General features: G+C 46.1%; 1 protein-coding gene across 11 annotated transcripts in view; it reads left to right on the plus strand.

Annotated features, from left to right (window-relative positions):
- The window catches only part of ARHGEF7 (Rho guanine nucleotide exchange factor 7), a 126,868-nt gene that overhangs the window by 61,082 nt on the left and 48,583 nt on the right, over nt 1-17,203 (plus strand). For all 11 annotated transcript variants that reach the window (XM_025441047.3, XM_025441044.3, XM_025441045.3 and 8 more), the window contains 2 exons: nt 4,150-4,351; nt 14,720-14,808. In XM_025441047.3, the coding sequence (XP_025296832.1) occupies nt 4,150-4,351; nt 14,720-14,808 (291 nt within the window). The remainder of the gene's footprint in view (nt 1-4,149; nt 4,352-14,719; nt 14,809-17,203) is intronic.

Raw genomic sequence — 17,203 nt, forward strand, 5'->3', positions numbered from 1 at the left:
AAGAAATGTGTGGGAAATATCAGAAAGGGAGACAGAACGTAAAGACTGCTAACTCTGGGAAACGAACTAGGGGTGGTAGAAGGGGAGGAGGGGGGGGTGGGAGTGAATGGGTGACGGGCACTGGGGGTTATTCTGTATGTTAGTAAATTGAACACCAATAAAAAATAAATTAAAAAAAAAAAAAGCTGGTTGATGGGCACCAGAAAGAGAAATTGTTTTCTTATTTTCATTTACAGTTGTGCCAAAAAGAATAAAAAAGGAATAAGCCTAATCAAGGGGGTGAAAGACCTGTACTCTGAACACTAGAAAATGGTGAAAGAAATTGAAGATGATGCAAACAAATGCAAACATGCTTCTGTATAGAAGAGTCCGTACTGTTAACATGCCCACGCTCCCCAAAGCAGTCTGTAGTTTTGATGTAGTGCCTGCCAAAACAATAGTTATTTTGTCACAGAACTAGAACAAGTAATAGTACAATTTGTTTGGAGCCACAAAAGACTTCAGATAGCCAAGGCAGTCTTGAGAAAGAACAAAGCTGGAGGTATCCCAATCCCAGATTTCAAGGTGCACTACAAAGCTGTAACAGTCAGTACAGAAGTGGCACAAGATCATTGGAACAGAATTGAGAGCCTAGAAATAAACCTACAGCTCTGTCAGTTAATCTATAGCAGAGCCGGCAAGAATATACAGTGGGGAAAAACTGGACCACTTTCTCACGTCATGCACAAAAATAAACTCAAAATGAGTTAAAGATCTAAATGTGAGACCAAAATTCTAAAACTCCTAGGAGAAAACAAAGGCCATAGAAACCTTTTTCTAGGTATGTCTCCTCAGGCAAGGGAAAAAAAAAACTTAGGAGTATGCTTTAAAAAAAAAAAAGGCTTTATTACATCAAAGGAAGTCAAAAAATGGAATGGGAGAAGATACTTGGAAGTGACCTAACCAAAAAGGGGTTAGTAGCCAAAACAACGTACACAAGTGGGAGGATGAGTAGGTGACAGGTGGACCTCCACCTACCATCATTTTCTACTTTGTGTTTGAAATTTTCCATAATCTAAAAATTCATGGTTTCTTGAACACTGATTTTGTGATCCCATCAAAATAAATCTTAGCTTTGGCCGTCAGGAGACATGTGCTTAACCAGAGATACAAGTGCAGAGTCTGCACGTGTGCCCAAGTGGCTGGACAGAGCTCCCTGAAAGTACCACCCCTGTCTTGGGAGTGGCAGTGTCCTACACGGTTTCGAAGGGAGGTGGTCTGATGGCTAGCATCTTCTGTTTGAGGGAATATTTTCTGAGGAAACAAGCCTAGAGGAGTCATGGTCTTTATACAAGATCACAAGACTGGGAAGTATTAGCTATTGGAGTAGAAATTGGGTCTTTGACAGGCTTTTCTACTATCAGGGAAATTATAGGTAATTCCAGGGAACAGAGGATGAAGTTCACGTGAAGGCAGCACTCCAGGATATCCTAGTTTTGGATGATTAGGATAACTTCAGAACATAGGGTAGACTGCTTGACGAAGCTCTGGATGTGGGTGGTATTGACAGGCGGGCCTTTGTGGGCATCAGGAAGCCCTTTGTGGGCTGTTAAGAACAGATGTCTGTGCTGGGTACAGGTGACTGCCCCCACAGGAGGTACTGTACCTGTGCCCTGTCACTGACCTACCTGAAACGTACATCTAGAAAACTGGATGAGTTTCTACAAGTCACACATTCGCATGCAAGAATAGGAAGCAGACCTGACTAGTGTCCCCTTTGTTATGTTTACCTTTCTCAAAGGCATCTGCTGTCCTGATTTCTGACTGTAAAGATGAGCTTTACCTGTTTTCTTTTTAACATAAATGAAATTCCACAGTGTATACTCGTTCTGTGACTGTTTTTACTCCGCCTGTTACATTGTAGGCTGTCTTGGAGTGCCAGGTTGAACCCAGATACCTGATGAGCTTTATTTGTCAGAGAGCTTTGAGAAAGGGGAAGAAGAGAAATCCAAAATAAGATAGTGGCTAAATACTTGCTTCGGGTTTCCTGACCTCAGCAGCAGTGACTTGAGCTCTTCTCGTCTGTGTTAGGATAGGAGGCGGACTTCGGTGTGGAGTTGTGGCGGTGTCCGGTGTGGCGTGCCCCCTTGCATCCCGCCTTTGGTGTCCTGTTCTCTTAGCAGCGCTCCTTAGGACATCTTGAACATATGTCTCTAGTAGGTGCTGAACCAGTGGACATTGGTGGATCCAGGAATTTAGATGGATCTAGGCTGCCTGTCCTCGGACACCTGTCTTTCTGTTGTGGGTTGACCATTTCTCAAGTGGAGGAGGTGTCAGTGATGTTTGTCTAACATGTGGCTGCGTGCAGAAAAATTTGCAGCTTGGTGGGGAGAGTATAGTTGACCTCATTTGCCATGTTCTGGTCAGTGTTATGCCTGGATAGAGGGCCTCAGCACTGGTGGCCAAGCGAGGCGGATGGGCTGGCTGCAGGCTCGTTCTGGGGTGGGGATGACCGTTTGACCTCTGTGGAGTCTGCTCTGCTTGCATGCTTGATTACATGTTGTGTTCCGTTGTGAAAACTTGTCACCAGGATGGGCTCTGTTCAGGTTTCATACAAAGCCAGCTTGCCCAGTGTGGGTCACAGGAAGGAGAATGTAAGGAAGATCATAGTGGACAACTGGTGCAAAGATGACTGTGGTTTGCAAGGATAAGCTGACCTAGCAGTCAGTCAGCTGTGCTTCCTGGGGCAGCTTAGTTTTCAGAATCCTTCTGGTGGGGTCTGGTTGGCCTCACCCAACTGGTATTGCTGGGGTTCCTGCTGGGTGGGGGAGGGGGACCGGCTGGGCCCAGGCCCTCCTCCAAAGCTGCCTGCAGGATGGGGGACACCTGTGTGGGCAGAGGGGCCCACTGGCTGCCGCCTGGGGGCGTGTAGAGGTAGGGACTCCCTGTCTGATCCTTACTGATGTCACCAGTGCAGGCGTGGTGCTGGTACTTGGTGGGGTATCAAATGTCCTCCTCCATCCCTGTGGACGGTGCAGGCTGAGGGTGTACCCCTGTCAGTGGGTGAGTGGGCCTGTATGCTGTCCCTCTTTGGCTCCTTTTGTCAGGAGATGTGACTTTTCTTGAGGAGGTGTTTATTTTACTCCTGTTGGTAGATCCCAATGGCAAGCCTCTCTAGCACCCCGTTCAGGATAGATGGAAGTGAAAAGAAACTCTAGCCAATCTGCCTCCCTCTTCCTGTCTTTTGGAGTTGGGTACATAGGCTTACTCTCTCATGAAAAAATGCAGAGTAAAAAGAGATACCATATCTTTCCAGCAGTTTGACACAAATCAAAATGCTGGATAATTTTCAGTGCTGGTGAACGTGTGAAGAGCTAGCTCTTAAGTACTGTTGGTGGAAATGTAGCTTGCTGTAATTAGAACTTTCTGGAGGGCAATTTAGAAATTGGTACAAAAATTTAGAATGTGTCCTATATATTTTCTGACCTGAATTTAACATATAAGCTTATACACAGGTGTGTTTGAAAATGTGCATAGTTTTAACGAAATCTTGTTTTGCAGTAGAATAGTAGTAGAAAAAACTTTAAGTCCAGTAATAGAGAATGAGTTAATGGCACAGCTGTACCGTTAAGTTACACAATTAAGGCTAAAGTTGTTATAATGCTAAAAGGACCACAATATGTTTTCCCTAACAGTAGACGTGTACCATATAATGTGATGTAAGTGTACATATTAAAGTGTGTTCTGTTGAAGTAGGCAGAACCATGGCCGGAGTAAGGCCTTTCAGACTGTGAAGAGGGTTTCCTCTGGGCTGGAACTGGGCAGTGGTGGTCAGGGTGCACCACAGGCAGTCTATGCTTTAAAAGTTCTCAAGGGGGGATCCCTGGGTGGCGTAGTGGTTTGGCGCCTGCCTTTGGTCCAGGGTGTGATCCTGGAGACCTGGGATCGAATCCCATGTCGGGCTCCCAGTGCATGGAGCCTGCTTCTCCCTCTGCCTGTGTCTCTGCCTCTCTCTCTCTCTCTCTCTGTGTGTTTATCATAAATAAATTAAAAAAAAAAAAAGTTCTCATGGCAGAATGAGGTGCTTGCACTCCCTTGTATTCTAGTAACACATAATCTAATTTTGTGATGATGTAGACATGACATTTTTTCCCCTTCTTCCCTTTTTAGGACATGACTGACAATAGCAACAGCCAACTGGTAGTGAGAGCAAAGTTTAACTTCCAGCAGACCAATGAAGACGAGCTCTCCTTTACGAAAGGGGATGTCATTCACGTGACACGGGTGGAAGAAGGCGGCTGGTGGGAGGGCACGCACAATGGCAAGACTGGCTGGTTTCCCAGCAACTACGTGCGGGAGATGAAGCCCAGTGGTAAGTGGCATGCTGGTCCGGGGACTGCTGCTGGTCCTCTGGGTGGGAGTTGTGGGGAGGAGCAAGTGTTATTCATGGGGGACCTTGGCGAAGTGGCCCTGGGCCGAGGATGCCCATCCTTCCCTGTGTTGTCTTTGGGGACACAGCCTTGGGGTGCTGGCAGGAAGGCTCCTTGTTAAAAGGAGCCTTTTGGTCCATTTCTGTTAGGAAGGATGGTAGGTTTGAGGAGAATAACTACCATGACTTCAAGTGCTTTAACGAAACCTCAGATGCGAGGCCTTCTGGCCAAGCGTCTGCGATTTCATATCGTTGGAGCCTTCGCTGTATCCCTGGGGGTTGCAGCTTTCTATATTTGCTGTGGCTGAACCAAGAAAGAAGGCATATGCGTATTTCTACAGTAATTATGATTCCATGAAAGATTTTGAGGAGAAGGCTGGTATCTTTCAGAGTGCAAAGTGAATTTGGAATATAAAGAATTTCTTTGGGTTGCGTTTCATTGAAGCTTGACTGTCCTGTGTTCCTGAGCTATGAAACACGAACACTGGGTTATGGAATAGTTCTCTTAATAAACCACTAAAAATAAATAAATAAATAAATAAAGAAAGAAAGAAAGAAAGAAAGAAAGCCTTTCATTTAGTCATGATCTCCTTTAGAATGAGGACTTGGGCATTGCTATGTCACATAGGCTGTTCATTTTTATCACTATGGTGCTTTTGCCAGTGATGTAGAATTTGTTTTTCTCTGTATGCTATTTTAAAATGCATCACTTTCATTATGTTTTCTGTCATTAATACTACTAACTTTAAAAAAAAATCATTCAAAAGCTTATATTATTTTGAAAGGGAATAATAGTATTTGGCACATTTTTTATTTCTGTTGTGTGATTCTTGTGGAACGAAGTTCTGAGGCCTCCGGTCTGTGATTTCTGTCAGAAGGCTGTGGCTGTGCTGGTTCTGTGTGCACAGCACATGTCCTCTGCACCTGTTGACCTGCATGGGGCTGCGCTGGGCAGTGGCTGTCCTTATGAGCGTGGGGCACTTACTGGTTCATGTCCTCAGTTGACGTTAGCTTATTGACCCAGACACTGTGCACAAAGACTGCTGGGTTCGTGAATGCAACTGTGTTCTTTGTGTATTCCTGCATACAGATGCCCGTTGAACAGTGTGGGCTTAGGGATGCTGGCCCCCTGCGCAGCCAGAAATCTGCATACCTCTTGACTCCCCCAAAACTTAACTGCCAGTAGTCTACCATTGACCAGAAGCCTTACTGATGAAACAGTTAACATGTATTTTATATGTTGTCATGTACTGTATTCTTAAAGAAGGTATTGCTAAGAGAAGAAGAAACCACGTGTTTATAGTACTGCAGCATACTGAAAAGCGTCCATGTGGAAGTGCCCCTGCAGTTGAAGCTTTGTTGTCCAAGGGTCCACTGTATGAAAAAGCCCTTGTGCTTCTGTGGACTTGGCTCTAAGTGCCACCCTCCCAGCCCTTCTGACACCAGGTGGGTGGTGTCAAGCAATTCGGTGGCATCACTTAGAGCACCCAGAACCTTTGTAATTTCCTAGGTGATAAAGCACTGAGGGGCATCTTTTGTTCTAATACTTGGTCTTTGATCATAGTTCCTGACACAGAGCTCCCAGGACCCTAATTTCTTGCACCCTGAACCGGGGGGCATACCAGCATCTCTGTTTTCTATATTGAAACCACATTTTGCAGACCCATTCACTGGTCAATGGACATTTGGGTGTTTCCATGTATTGCTGTTGTGAATAGTGTTGCTGTGAACCTGGGTGGCACCTGTTTGAGTCCTCTTGCTTCTCTTGGGAGAAGTGGCACCTGCCTGGGAGTGCAGGTGCTAGCTCACAGGGTGATTATGTGGAGGACCCATGCTCCCAGCAGTGCGTGAGGGTTCTGGTTTCTCCATGTCCTTGCCAACACTTTTTTTTTTTTTTTTTTTTTGATAACTGTTACTGGGTATGAAATGGGACCTCACTGTTGGTGTTTTTCTCTGGTTGATAACAAAAATAGTATCTTTCGTTACAGTACAGGTCACAATAAATAGGTTTCTTACTTCTGGTTACCATCTGAAGTGCTTTTATATGTGACCTCATTCAGTCCTCACCATGACCCCAGAAGACCTTGGGATATTCAGGGCCAAGGGTGCAAATCCTTCTAATCATGTAGGTGTAGCCAGCTGAGCACGCAGCGCTTGTATCAGGATGATTAGGATGATGGACTCATCAGTGGTCACTGGTCAGCCCCTGGGAAGGGCCGCGTTCAGGCTGTGAGCGTGGCTCATGGCCAGTCCCTTAGTCTGATGGTTATTCTGGGGCCAAGAATGCTGTCCTGGGCCATTGCCAGGAGGACATTAGAGTGGGAGAAGGGAGAGGGGTGGGAGAGGTGGTCTTTGCCTTTACCAGTGCGGGCCAGGGGGCCACAGAGGTGGTGCTGGGGCTTGCCATCAGAGTGGAGACTGACTCGGCTCATGTCCTGTGTTTGTTGAATCCAGGACTTGAATTCTGCCGTGAAAGACTCATTTATTTTCTAATTTTTAAAAAGATTTTATTTATTTGAAAGGTGGGGGAGGGCACAAGTGGGGGGCTGGGGAAGTGGTGGTCGTGGCAAGAGGGAGCAGCAGACTCCCCACTGAGCAGGGAGCCTGTCATGGGGCTGGATCCCAGGACCGGGGATCATGACCTGAGCCTGGGGGCAGACCCGGAACCGACTGAGCCCCGCCAGGCACCCTGAGAATGACTCATTTAAGTGGGAATTTTGAGTTGACTTTTGACTTTGAGTTGCCAGTAAGAATGCAGAGGAATTGTTACTTCTTAGGTATCTCTTGGGGCTTTGAAAGTTACCTTTGACGGTTTCACCGAAAAGATAGTCCATGGGTCTCAAAGTCTTCTTCAGGTGACTTTGGGGGAGTTGTCTCCTACAGGACTTGCACATGCTCAGTTTTGCTGTGGGCAGTGGGTGGTTTCATGGTACGCTGTCACCCTTGTAAAATCTGGCAGTGCCGCACCAATGCCTTGCCCTAGGGCCCCTCTTTCAGAGTGGACTCTGGGGTCACATGTAGGCCAACAGTAACTAGCCATTACATGCATGTAGAATTGACTTAGAAAAAAAGAGTATTTAAAAGGGGTGCCTGGCTAGCTCGGTCAATAGAGTATGAGGCTCTTGATCTTGGGGTTGTGGATTTGAGCCCCATGTTGGGTGTAGAGATTATTTAAAAAGAAAAGCTTTAAAAAAGAAAGATATTATGTCTTTCTACATTGGCTTATGTCAGAGGCGACTGCATCCTGTTCCGCCAATTTTTATATCTTAACCAGTGTTTCCATGTGCACGTGCATGAGAGACTCTTTTAAACATTTGGTAACTAACTGCGTGGGTCACGTGGAATCCCAAGTTTTTGTACTGAATAGAGACCCAAGTAACTTTGGAAAATTTCCGGTTTTCCGGTTTTTTTTTTTTTTTTTAAGTATAAATATTAACACATTTACTCTCATTGGTGATGTGTCATGTTAAATATTCTTTAGCCGACAGTTGGACCAAAGGAATAGCCTTTTGGGGAAAACTTCCATCCTGTCTTCACAAATTATCTGTGTAGTCTAAGGAAACTTATCCCTGTCTGATTTTAGATGTGGGCATTTGAGACCAAAAGGCATAAAATCCTGTTTTTCCTGTATCACTTTACAGCAGTGGAGAAGAAAATTTGAAGGTCATGATAACATGCTAGTGTTGTAATTCATCAGTGATTTCTGTGACTTCCTGATTTTTAGACTAGGATTCCTTTTTGGAGGGTGTGTTTCAGATAAGCATTGTAATTCACAGTGTAATTCTTCATTTTCTGTAAGCAGAATGTGCTGGATAACTGGCAGTCTGAAACAAATATTGACGTCCTTTAAGTTGTGAGTTTCTCTTCCTTAAAATCCCTACTTATAAATATCTTTCTAGAATAAACAAACCTGAGGTCTGCCTCCCAAGTGACCTCTTTTGGGCCATCTGTGTCCAGGCAAAGGCTCAAGAACGTCCCCTCAATCTCTCCCTCTTCTTGGAAGTTTAAATAGCCATGAGCGTTTGCCCTCCTGTGGCTGCAGACTGCAGTGTTCCTGTGGATTTGTGCCTTTGTACTGGGTGTGCTTTCTTTTTTCAAATAGCCCTTCTCCAAGAGTCTGCAGAAGGTTATTTCCAAAGCTTGCTGCAGGTGTGCTTTCCTTCCTGAATGTGTACCCCCTTATGGCCAATATACCCGTTCGTTAGTTAGCATTTATTTTCTGTCAATGTTGCTTTGATGTGTAAAGACCATAGATTTCTGCTTTTGTGCACACAAGGTATATGTCTTATGTATGTTCTGTAGATAATCTTCAGTCGAAGGGAGACAGGAGAGCTGCGGCAAGGCCGGTGGTCCTGAGGGACCTACAGCACGGGTCATGCAGTTAGAATGGTAGCCCTGGGGTCTTGGGTCCTGTTTACTTTTGAAATAAAAAAGACCTAAAATGCCAACTGGGTTTTGGATGCAGTGATCAATTAGTTATGGAAGAACAATGTTATGATTACAATCTTCAGGGAAAAAGGGATAGAGGTAACAACTTCGCGTTGGTGGAAGTGTGTGTGTGTGTGCCCACGTGGTTAGGTTTCTGAAGGCTCCCGGGGTAAGGCTGTTCTAGAGGGGAGGCCTGTGTGGACTACTTGTTGCAGATGCAGATGTGATAACAGATTGCACCTCTGAGGTATGTGTGTGTGGGGAACCTGGCCTGACGTGTAGATGCATCTGAGAGAAAATGGTGTGCAATTTTTCTAGGGTGTGGGAGTGAGTGTCCCTCCAGGCTAATTCTGTGTGCACTCACCCCAACAGCTGTGTAAGTGGGTGATGGAGGGGATGTTCTGTGCATGCGTCTGCGTACATTCCAGTGCCTGTTTCAAGAACCTGTCTCCTAGTCAGCTGATATGGAGTTGTTTAGGGGTCAGGATTGATGGTCCTCCAGTGTTAGGGTGGTTCTTTTAAAGTTTTGTGTTCGCTTACAAAATACTGTTGGGTAGTACGAGCTTGTAAAGACAAAGCGAGGAGGACAGAAGCACCCAGTGATGGAAGCGGAGGTCCTGTTCCTCCCCAATCCATGGCTGCCCCCTAGCTGCCCTGCAGCTCCTGCCCACCTGCTGGGATTTCTCTGCAGGGATGTGTGTCTCATAGATGCTCTCCCTGGGCGCCTCGTCTTCCTTGTAAGCTTGGGCTTTACGTTTCGTTCTCCTGTTGCCTTCCTTCATTGGTAATGCTTGACCGTAACTTGGTGGGTGCTCAGCAGTGACCTCTTGATGCCCTCCCACTTTGTAATATGAGGACCTACCTTGACCTTTCTCCACCCATCCAGTCTGCCTTTGGTCAACTGTATTTTCCGGTTTCCACCATCAGGATTGTTAGGAGTGTATTCAGTTCCAGAACCTCAGGTAGCATCATTCAGTAAGTACTTACTGGAGTGAACTCTGTTGTGGGAACTGGGAGAATAAAACCCAAGTGTCTTTCCAGAAATCGTGATGCCTACCTCAGGCTCCCTGGATAGAAAACAAGATGGAGAATGCCCCCCTGGGCGCTCTGCTGGCATTGAATAAAAATCTCAGGGGCAGAACGTTGTATGTGTTATGTAGATCTTCCTGGGTTTCTGGGCTCCGTAAGCCAGCTACAGAAAGTCATTGTTGTGATGAGTTTAAGTCTGGGGAACTCTGACTACAACTGGATGTGAGATGAGAGGAACTGCTGTTTCTGTCTGGTGTGCGAATCACCTGGTGGTTGGGTTTTAAAGTCTGAGTCTGACGCACACTATAAACTGTTGTGGTAAATTGCCAGTGTCTGGGATCTGCTGTACAGTGCTTCCAGAAAAGAAGAGGAGGCATCTAAGAGGTAACTGTTGAAGCTAAAGAAGATGGTATATATTGTTTTCTTGCTTATCTGTGTAAGTTTCTGTAATTAAGTTGCAGAAAAGCAGGGGTAGAGAAATCTTCCCCTGGGGGTTCCTGACATTTCCTACTAGTGCGTTACCAGCGAGAGAGCTTGGAGGACTCAGGACAGGACACCATCCAGGTCCAGGGCCCTGTGGCAGCGAGGAAGCTGCTGATGGTGGAATGAACCCACACAGAGTGACATGACCTGTTGTGGGGATTTGTTGACGAGGTGACTGCTGTCGTGCAGAAGGTAGGAAGAGGAATTAGAATTGGCGGGCTCTGTTGGGTCACTTATACCACAGATGAAGGGGCAACGGTGGATGTGGAGCTTTCAAATCAGTTTTCCTGATTTTTCTCTTCAATAAGCATTCTCACTCCAAAAATAGTCACAAAAGAAAAGTATGATAGTGGAGTCACATGCAGTGTCAAATATCTTTAGTGTCTTTGCCTCAGGCCAGGGGCGAGGGCTGTTGCTACAGTAGCGCCCCCTGTGTCTGTGGTTGGCCAGGGTCCAGAAGCAGTGACATATGTCGGGAGGTGAGTAGTAGCTGACACAGAGCTGGGCATTTTATTCCCTCGAGCCCCGAGCGCTGGATGAGCACGGGACAGGGTAACCTTCCTTAGAGTATATTGTTAGGGCTTTTGTTAATCTTCTACTGTGCCTAACTTACAAATCAAACTTTATCGTAGGTCTGTACATAGAGGGAAAATTGTAGCATGTGGAGGATGCTGTGTTCTTGGTTTCGGGCATTTTCTGGGGTCTTAGAATGTAGGCCTCACAGATAAGGGGGGCCTCCTGTGTGGGCCTCCTCAAGCGTCCCCATCTTCAGTGCTGCTTCAAGGTGCCATGCCCTCCATTCATCCGTGGTTCTGATTCTGGAAAGCATTCTTTCTAGGAACGCTGCCTGCTTGTTATTCATTGTCTCTTGAAGATCCTATTAGATATCTTATTTTGCTCTCTCTGGCTTTCAATCTGTTTTTCATAATGTTTTGTTTTACACTCCTCAGGACGTTTCTGTTCAGCAGTATCCCTCCCCTGTGATGGTAGCAGCCCATTGGGTTTCATTTTAGTGACCAGAGTGCTCACTTCCAGGAATAGTTCATTGTTTTCCAGGTGTTTTACACACACACCTACTCCATGGAATCCTAGAGTACCCCGTTTCTAGGTCTTAGGTACTAATTTCCCTCGCATATGAATCTTTCCACTCTTGGCTCCGTTCTTCATAAGCTCGTACTTTCTTGTTACACATCTACCTCTGTACCCTGGCTTACGGAAGTAAATACTCTTACAGAGAGGAGGAACATTTGCTTCCTGAGGGGCTCCCAGAGTTTTTCTTGCCCCAGGCAAATCCTGGTGGGCCCCTGGGGTTTGGTGTGGATTTGGACCACCTGCTGCAGTAGGGTCAGACTCTGGGTTTTGATTTCTCACAGGCTGTGTCTCCCACCCCTGAGTAGCCAGTCTCCACCCTTGCTGTTTCTCTGGATCAGTGCTTAGTAGCTTTAGGCTTCTTATTGTCAGCTCTAAGGGTCACCAAGAGATCCTCCTGTTTGTCTGGGTCAGACCAGGACTATGCCTTGTCTCTGCATTATTCTGCCCTGCCCTCAAGGGCTGGCTCCAACCCCAGCCCCCAGGGGCCCTCCCTGCCATTGCCACTAGTGATTCCCCACCCCCTTTTCTCATTTAGCACACTTATATTTAAGTTTTGGTTTTGGCATTTTTAATTTATTGCAAGAAAGGGAAGATCTGCATCCTCTGGCCCCTGGAAGGGCAGCACTAAATGCATTCTCATTGTTGCCCTGCCCCTCAGTCACAGTAGGTTGCATCAATTCTTAGCTATCAGGTGTGCCCCAAATGGGTTGGGTGGTGTGTGTTTTTTTGTTGTTTTAAGGATACTGGGAAGGCTGAGTATTTTCTAATGTTTCCTTTGTGTGTTTTTTGGTATGATTGGCCATAATTTCTCTCTTGGTATATCATACTTTGTGTAGATTTTGTTTTTTGGAGGTTGGGGGTAGGAAAGTGTTAGAAGGCTCCCTTTGGCTGCACAGAAGTTCCTTTGGTTAACCAGATAACCTCCTGACACAACTGTCCCGAGGGCCCGGGTGCTGGGATGCTTGAGGAACAGCAGGCCCCAGTGGGGCTCTTATTGGGGAGCCTGCCAAGCCCACTGCCTCGGCCCTGCAGTGTGAGCTGGTTGGGGGTGGCGGCCTCCTGCAAGCTGAGTGTATCAGGTAGGTGTTCCTGGCAAACGTGCTTCCTTACTTGGGGGGCACCTTGCGGTTGGTGGCACTACAAGCAGGCATAGCTCTTCTGTGTGACTGCTCTGTGCTGAACTTTCTTACCTTAGAGCCCCCTGTTGAGAATGGCACATGAGTTTTGGGGAGATGTTTGCAAACCCTCCGATCCCTGTAAGTTCTGTGCAGAGTTGTGGACAGCCTTTTGCAAGGGGCAAAAGACCCAGTGGTTGGACCCCGCCTACTACTGTGTCTGGCTCTCTTCTGCCTACCTTTTATTTTTATACAGCGTTAGTAGCCTGAAACTTCATCTGAAAAAGCTTTTTCCTTGTAATTGTCTTAGTAAGTTAATTAAATACTGTTATCTAAGGTTTTGGGAGGTGTGTCGTAAGTGAAATGAGGCAGTTGACAAATTATTTACTTTTAAAATAATTTCAAGCAGACTGAAGGTAATAGCATGCAAATGGGTATTTGTGGTCTCGATTTGTGGTCTTGATGGCTGCCGCATAGACCACAGTGCTCTCCCCTTTACTTCTATTTGTACTTGTCCCCCAAATTACGGGTCTTAAAGATGGAAAAGCATTGTTTCTCTTCAGGTGAAAGCATGTCAGTTTTCTCTTCCATGGTTACAGACCTAGCTGTGGATGCGAGACTAGGAAGGAATGTGGGAGCTAGGACAGATTGGTATTTCTTATGGGTTCAGAAGGAATACTTTTCTCATGGAGTTCTGTTTTCCATCCTGTGGGCAGAGAGCAGATTTCTTTCAACTGGAATAACACCTGTTTTATTATTTATTTTCAACCTTTTTCTTTTTTTTTTTAAAGATTTTTATTTATTCATGAAAGGCATAGAGAGAGAGAGAGAGAAAGAGAGAGAGAGGCAGAGATACAGGCAGAGGGAGAAGCAGGCTCCATGCCGGGAGTTTGATGCGGCACTCGATCCCAGGACCCCAGGACTGCGCCCCGGGCCAAAGGCAGGCACCAAACCACCGAGCCACCCAGGGATCCCCCTCAACTGTTGTTTTAAAAGGATTTTATTTATTCATGAGAGACACAGAGGGAGAGACGGGCTCCCTATGAGGAGCCCTTTATGGGACTTGATCACAGGACCCCAAAATCATGACCTGAGCCAAAGGCAGATGCTCGACCACTGAGCCACCCAGGCATTCCTATTTTTAACCGTTCGGAACCTCTTTACAGTCAGGTGTTGAAGGAGGGTTCAGGTGGACCATTGCATAGGAAGGAGGCGGCCACACTTGGTCTGTGTGTGTTTGGCATCTGGGCTTTCTGTCACTGGGAAAATGGTAGGTGGCAGTACTGGGCAGGCAGTGGGAATTAGGGACCTGAAGCTTCCGGACTGTTTGCAGAAGTGCTGTAGGGAGTGTGGGTGGGCAGGTGGAAGGATGCTGAGCCCAGCACACCAGAGGCACAGATTGTCAGTTTACATGGTGGGAGAGGTGGGTGGCAACTATGCAGAGTCTATCCTTGAGGACGCGCTCCCTACCAGCCCCAGGATCCTTGGAGGACCAGTGGCTGACGAGCACACCCACCCTGAGAGCCGTGTTCTAGTTAGCAGACACTGCTTTGATACCTGTTACACTAAATAAATCTCTCTTGACGGGATGTGGAATCAAGTTGGGCCTAGTACAGATACTTGCATCCCTGTGATCCTCACGATTGCGTTCCCTGTTGTCTCTCTGTAGTTGAGGTCTTAAGGCCCCTGCTTGGCCTGGCTTCACTCCTCCTTATCTCTTTGAGCCGGCTCCTACTTGTTTAGAGACTTGGGTTCTGAGTACTACATTGCTGAGGTGTAGTCCAGACTGGGGGTGGTAATGTTTTCACATTGTTACCGATCTGCCCCATTGCCTCAGATTCTCTTCTCCTAGTTTTTTATTTTTACTACACTCCTGAGTTGTAGGTGTACTTTGCTAGTGTTCTCTTACCTACTGTCAATGATGGAGCACCATCTGAGATGTTGAGCCTGAACAGGGAGTATGGGACGAGTGCTGTCCGGACTGTGAGGATGTTGGCTCCCTGACCTCGGAGCAGAGTGTGAGGGAGAGACACATGGGTCTCTGTCTGGGTTTCCCTGTGGGTTGGTGGTTTCACTGGAGGCCCCTGGCTCTGGGCTGTGTGGGGATGGTATGTGAGGGGATCTCAAGTATGGTCTGTAAAATTGTGTTATGTTTTCATTTCAGAAAAGCCTGTCTCTCCCAAGTCAGGAGCACTGAAGAGCCCTCCCAAAGGATTCGACACTACTGCCATTAACAAAAGCTATTACAATGTGGTGAGTTAATTGCAAAACCTGTTTTAAGAATCACTTTTTTTTTTTTTTTTAAACATCTCTGAAACTCTTCAGTGTAGCATATAGATAAACTACGTAGAGCATGTAGAAGGGTATAACAATCATCCATTATTGGCTGCAGTTATAACTACCATTAATGTTCTGGTGTATTTTCTTATCTTTGCTTTAGAATCTTATATTTTTGTTTCAATATGTAATGTAGAATTGTACCATTTTTGTCACACAATGTAATATTCCCTCATGCCATTTCAAGTTTTCGAAGATAAGATTGTAAAAAGGCACATGATGTGATTTAAAGATATTACAGGCATCAGATGGCATTTTACTTGTACTTAGAGTGGATTGTAAGTACTTTAGATCACTTGCTATTTTTAGTTTACTTGTATCTTAATAGAAAGTCTTTCTTGGGATTGATGTATGCGTGTATCAAATAGTGTGGAATCACAGGAGCACATCTACACATACATAGTAAAGATGAGTGTTTGAGAATCTAAAACTGCATTTTGAAACTTAAGATCAGTTTGTGAACTTAAATACCTGTGATGTGAAGTCTAGTCTAAACCCCCTTGGTCCCTAAACTGTTGCATATACTGCAGAAATAGGAAGCGGTACTCTTTTTTGGGGGCGGGTAACCTTTTAAATTGCTCACATGTATCAATGTGATAAATCAGCAAAGTAAACTTTGTAAATAGAACTGATCTCCATTCTGTGGAAGGTCTGCACTTTGGGTACCTTTCCTGCTCCTGGTTCCAGAGAAGGTTTCCTGATCAGGGTTGTCTGTCTGCGGGTGTGTGGCCTGTGCATCTTTGCCATGGAGCAGCCACGGTCTGGCACTGCAATGAGGAATCCCGAGTGTTCCACTGTCTGTGGTTCTGGTGGGAGAGGGTGAGGATGCGGGACCTTCTGCCAGCTTGTCTGTTGCTGCAGTAGTCTGTCCTGTGAGTCTGTGTATTCAGCGTGCTGAGCATCCATTTTCCCTTGACTCCAGATCTTACAGAACCATGTGAACTTGGGAGGGTTTGTTGTCCTAACATACATCAGATCAGTCCGTGCTCTGCACCAGGCCCTGGCAAAGGCAGTGGGATGTAGTGGTGGGCAGAAATGCAGCAATTTTCCCCTTGCTGGCACCTCATCTGTGGATCAGTTCATTGCTTCCTTTCCCTGCCTCCCCAGCTTCTTCTGCCTCTGCCAATTTCACTTCTACATTTCCTGTCCTGTGGCCTTCGTACCATGCCTTCGCCCTCTCAGATCACTTTTATTTGTATTGACCAACGCCAGCAGTCATTCACTCGAATCTCAGTCTCTGCTTCTCCCACTTCCTTTTCCTAGTTTCCTCTGCTCCTTCCAATCGCAGACTTCCACCCCCAGTCTGCCCTGGCAGAGCTGCAGGCTCCACAGCACAGCCTGTACCCTGACTTGGTGGGGCCGCCCACCTTTCCTGGTGGTGCTCTGCTCTCCAGGTGTCCTCTTCGGTTCTTTGTTGGATGCTTGTTCCTGGGACATGGCTCTACTGAGGTCTTTGGTTTTTAGAGTGTACTATGTTTGGCTTCATGCATAAAGCCACAATAAAAGTCGTCTAGTGGTTCTTCAGGGTTTCACAGCAGGAGAGCTTGAGGAGCTGCCTTTCCCTCTTGTGTTCTTCTGTAAAACATTGGTTTCTTTTCAGGGAAAGGTTTCATGTGCTGAGTACCAATCGTAATCCACAGTGATGTTCTGAAGAGGGAGCTGCTTCTCCTAGAGGTTCTGTCCAAATGATGGTTAGAGGAAGCAAGATAGTGCCCTCTCAACTGGTGCCTGCTGCATTTCTCTTCTCTCTCTAGTAATCTTGCTTTCATTAGGGATTTTGTCCAAGTAGGCAACTGTGCTTTTCTAGAAGTTGTGATAGGTTGTTTTCCTTTGCATTTTATACACACACATATTTAAAGATTTTATTTAGAGCATAAGTGCGGCAGGGAGGGGCAGCAGGGGTTGAGAGGGAATCCCAAGCAGACTCCCTGCTTGGCATGGAGCCTGATGCGGGTTTCAGTCTCCCGACCCCAGGATTAAGAGTTGAACACTTAACCAACTGAGCCACCCAGGCACCCGTTCCTTTGCATTGTATATCCTATAATTCTCTTCAACTTGAAGCATAATCAGTGTGTTTTTAATTTCCTTCTTTTAATTGTGCTCATATGGGGTGAAGAGCCTTCATATCACACATGCTGTTGTGAGTCACCTACTCTTTAATTCAGAATGATGGGAAAACACCTTGACCAGAGCCCCATTCAAATTGTTTACATAAAGTTGTGTTAGTAAATAGCACATGTTAAAATCGCAGTTGTTATGGACGTAACTCAGAATTCATAGAAATCACCTCTGGGGATAGCAGTCCCATTTT

Source organism: Canis lupus, chromosome 22 (assembly GCF_003254725.2).
Source record: "Canis lupus dingo isolate Sandy chromosome 22, ASM325472v2, whole genome shotgun sequence".
NCBI lineage: Eukaryota > Metazoa > Chordata > Mammalia > Carnivora > Canidae > Canis > Canis lupus.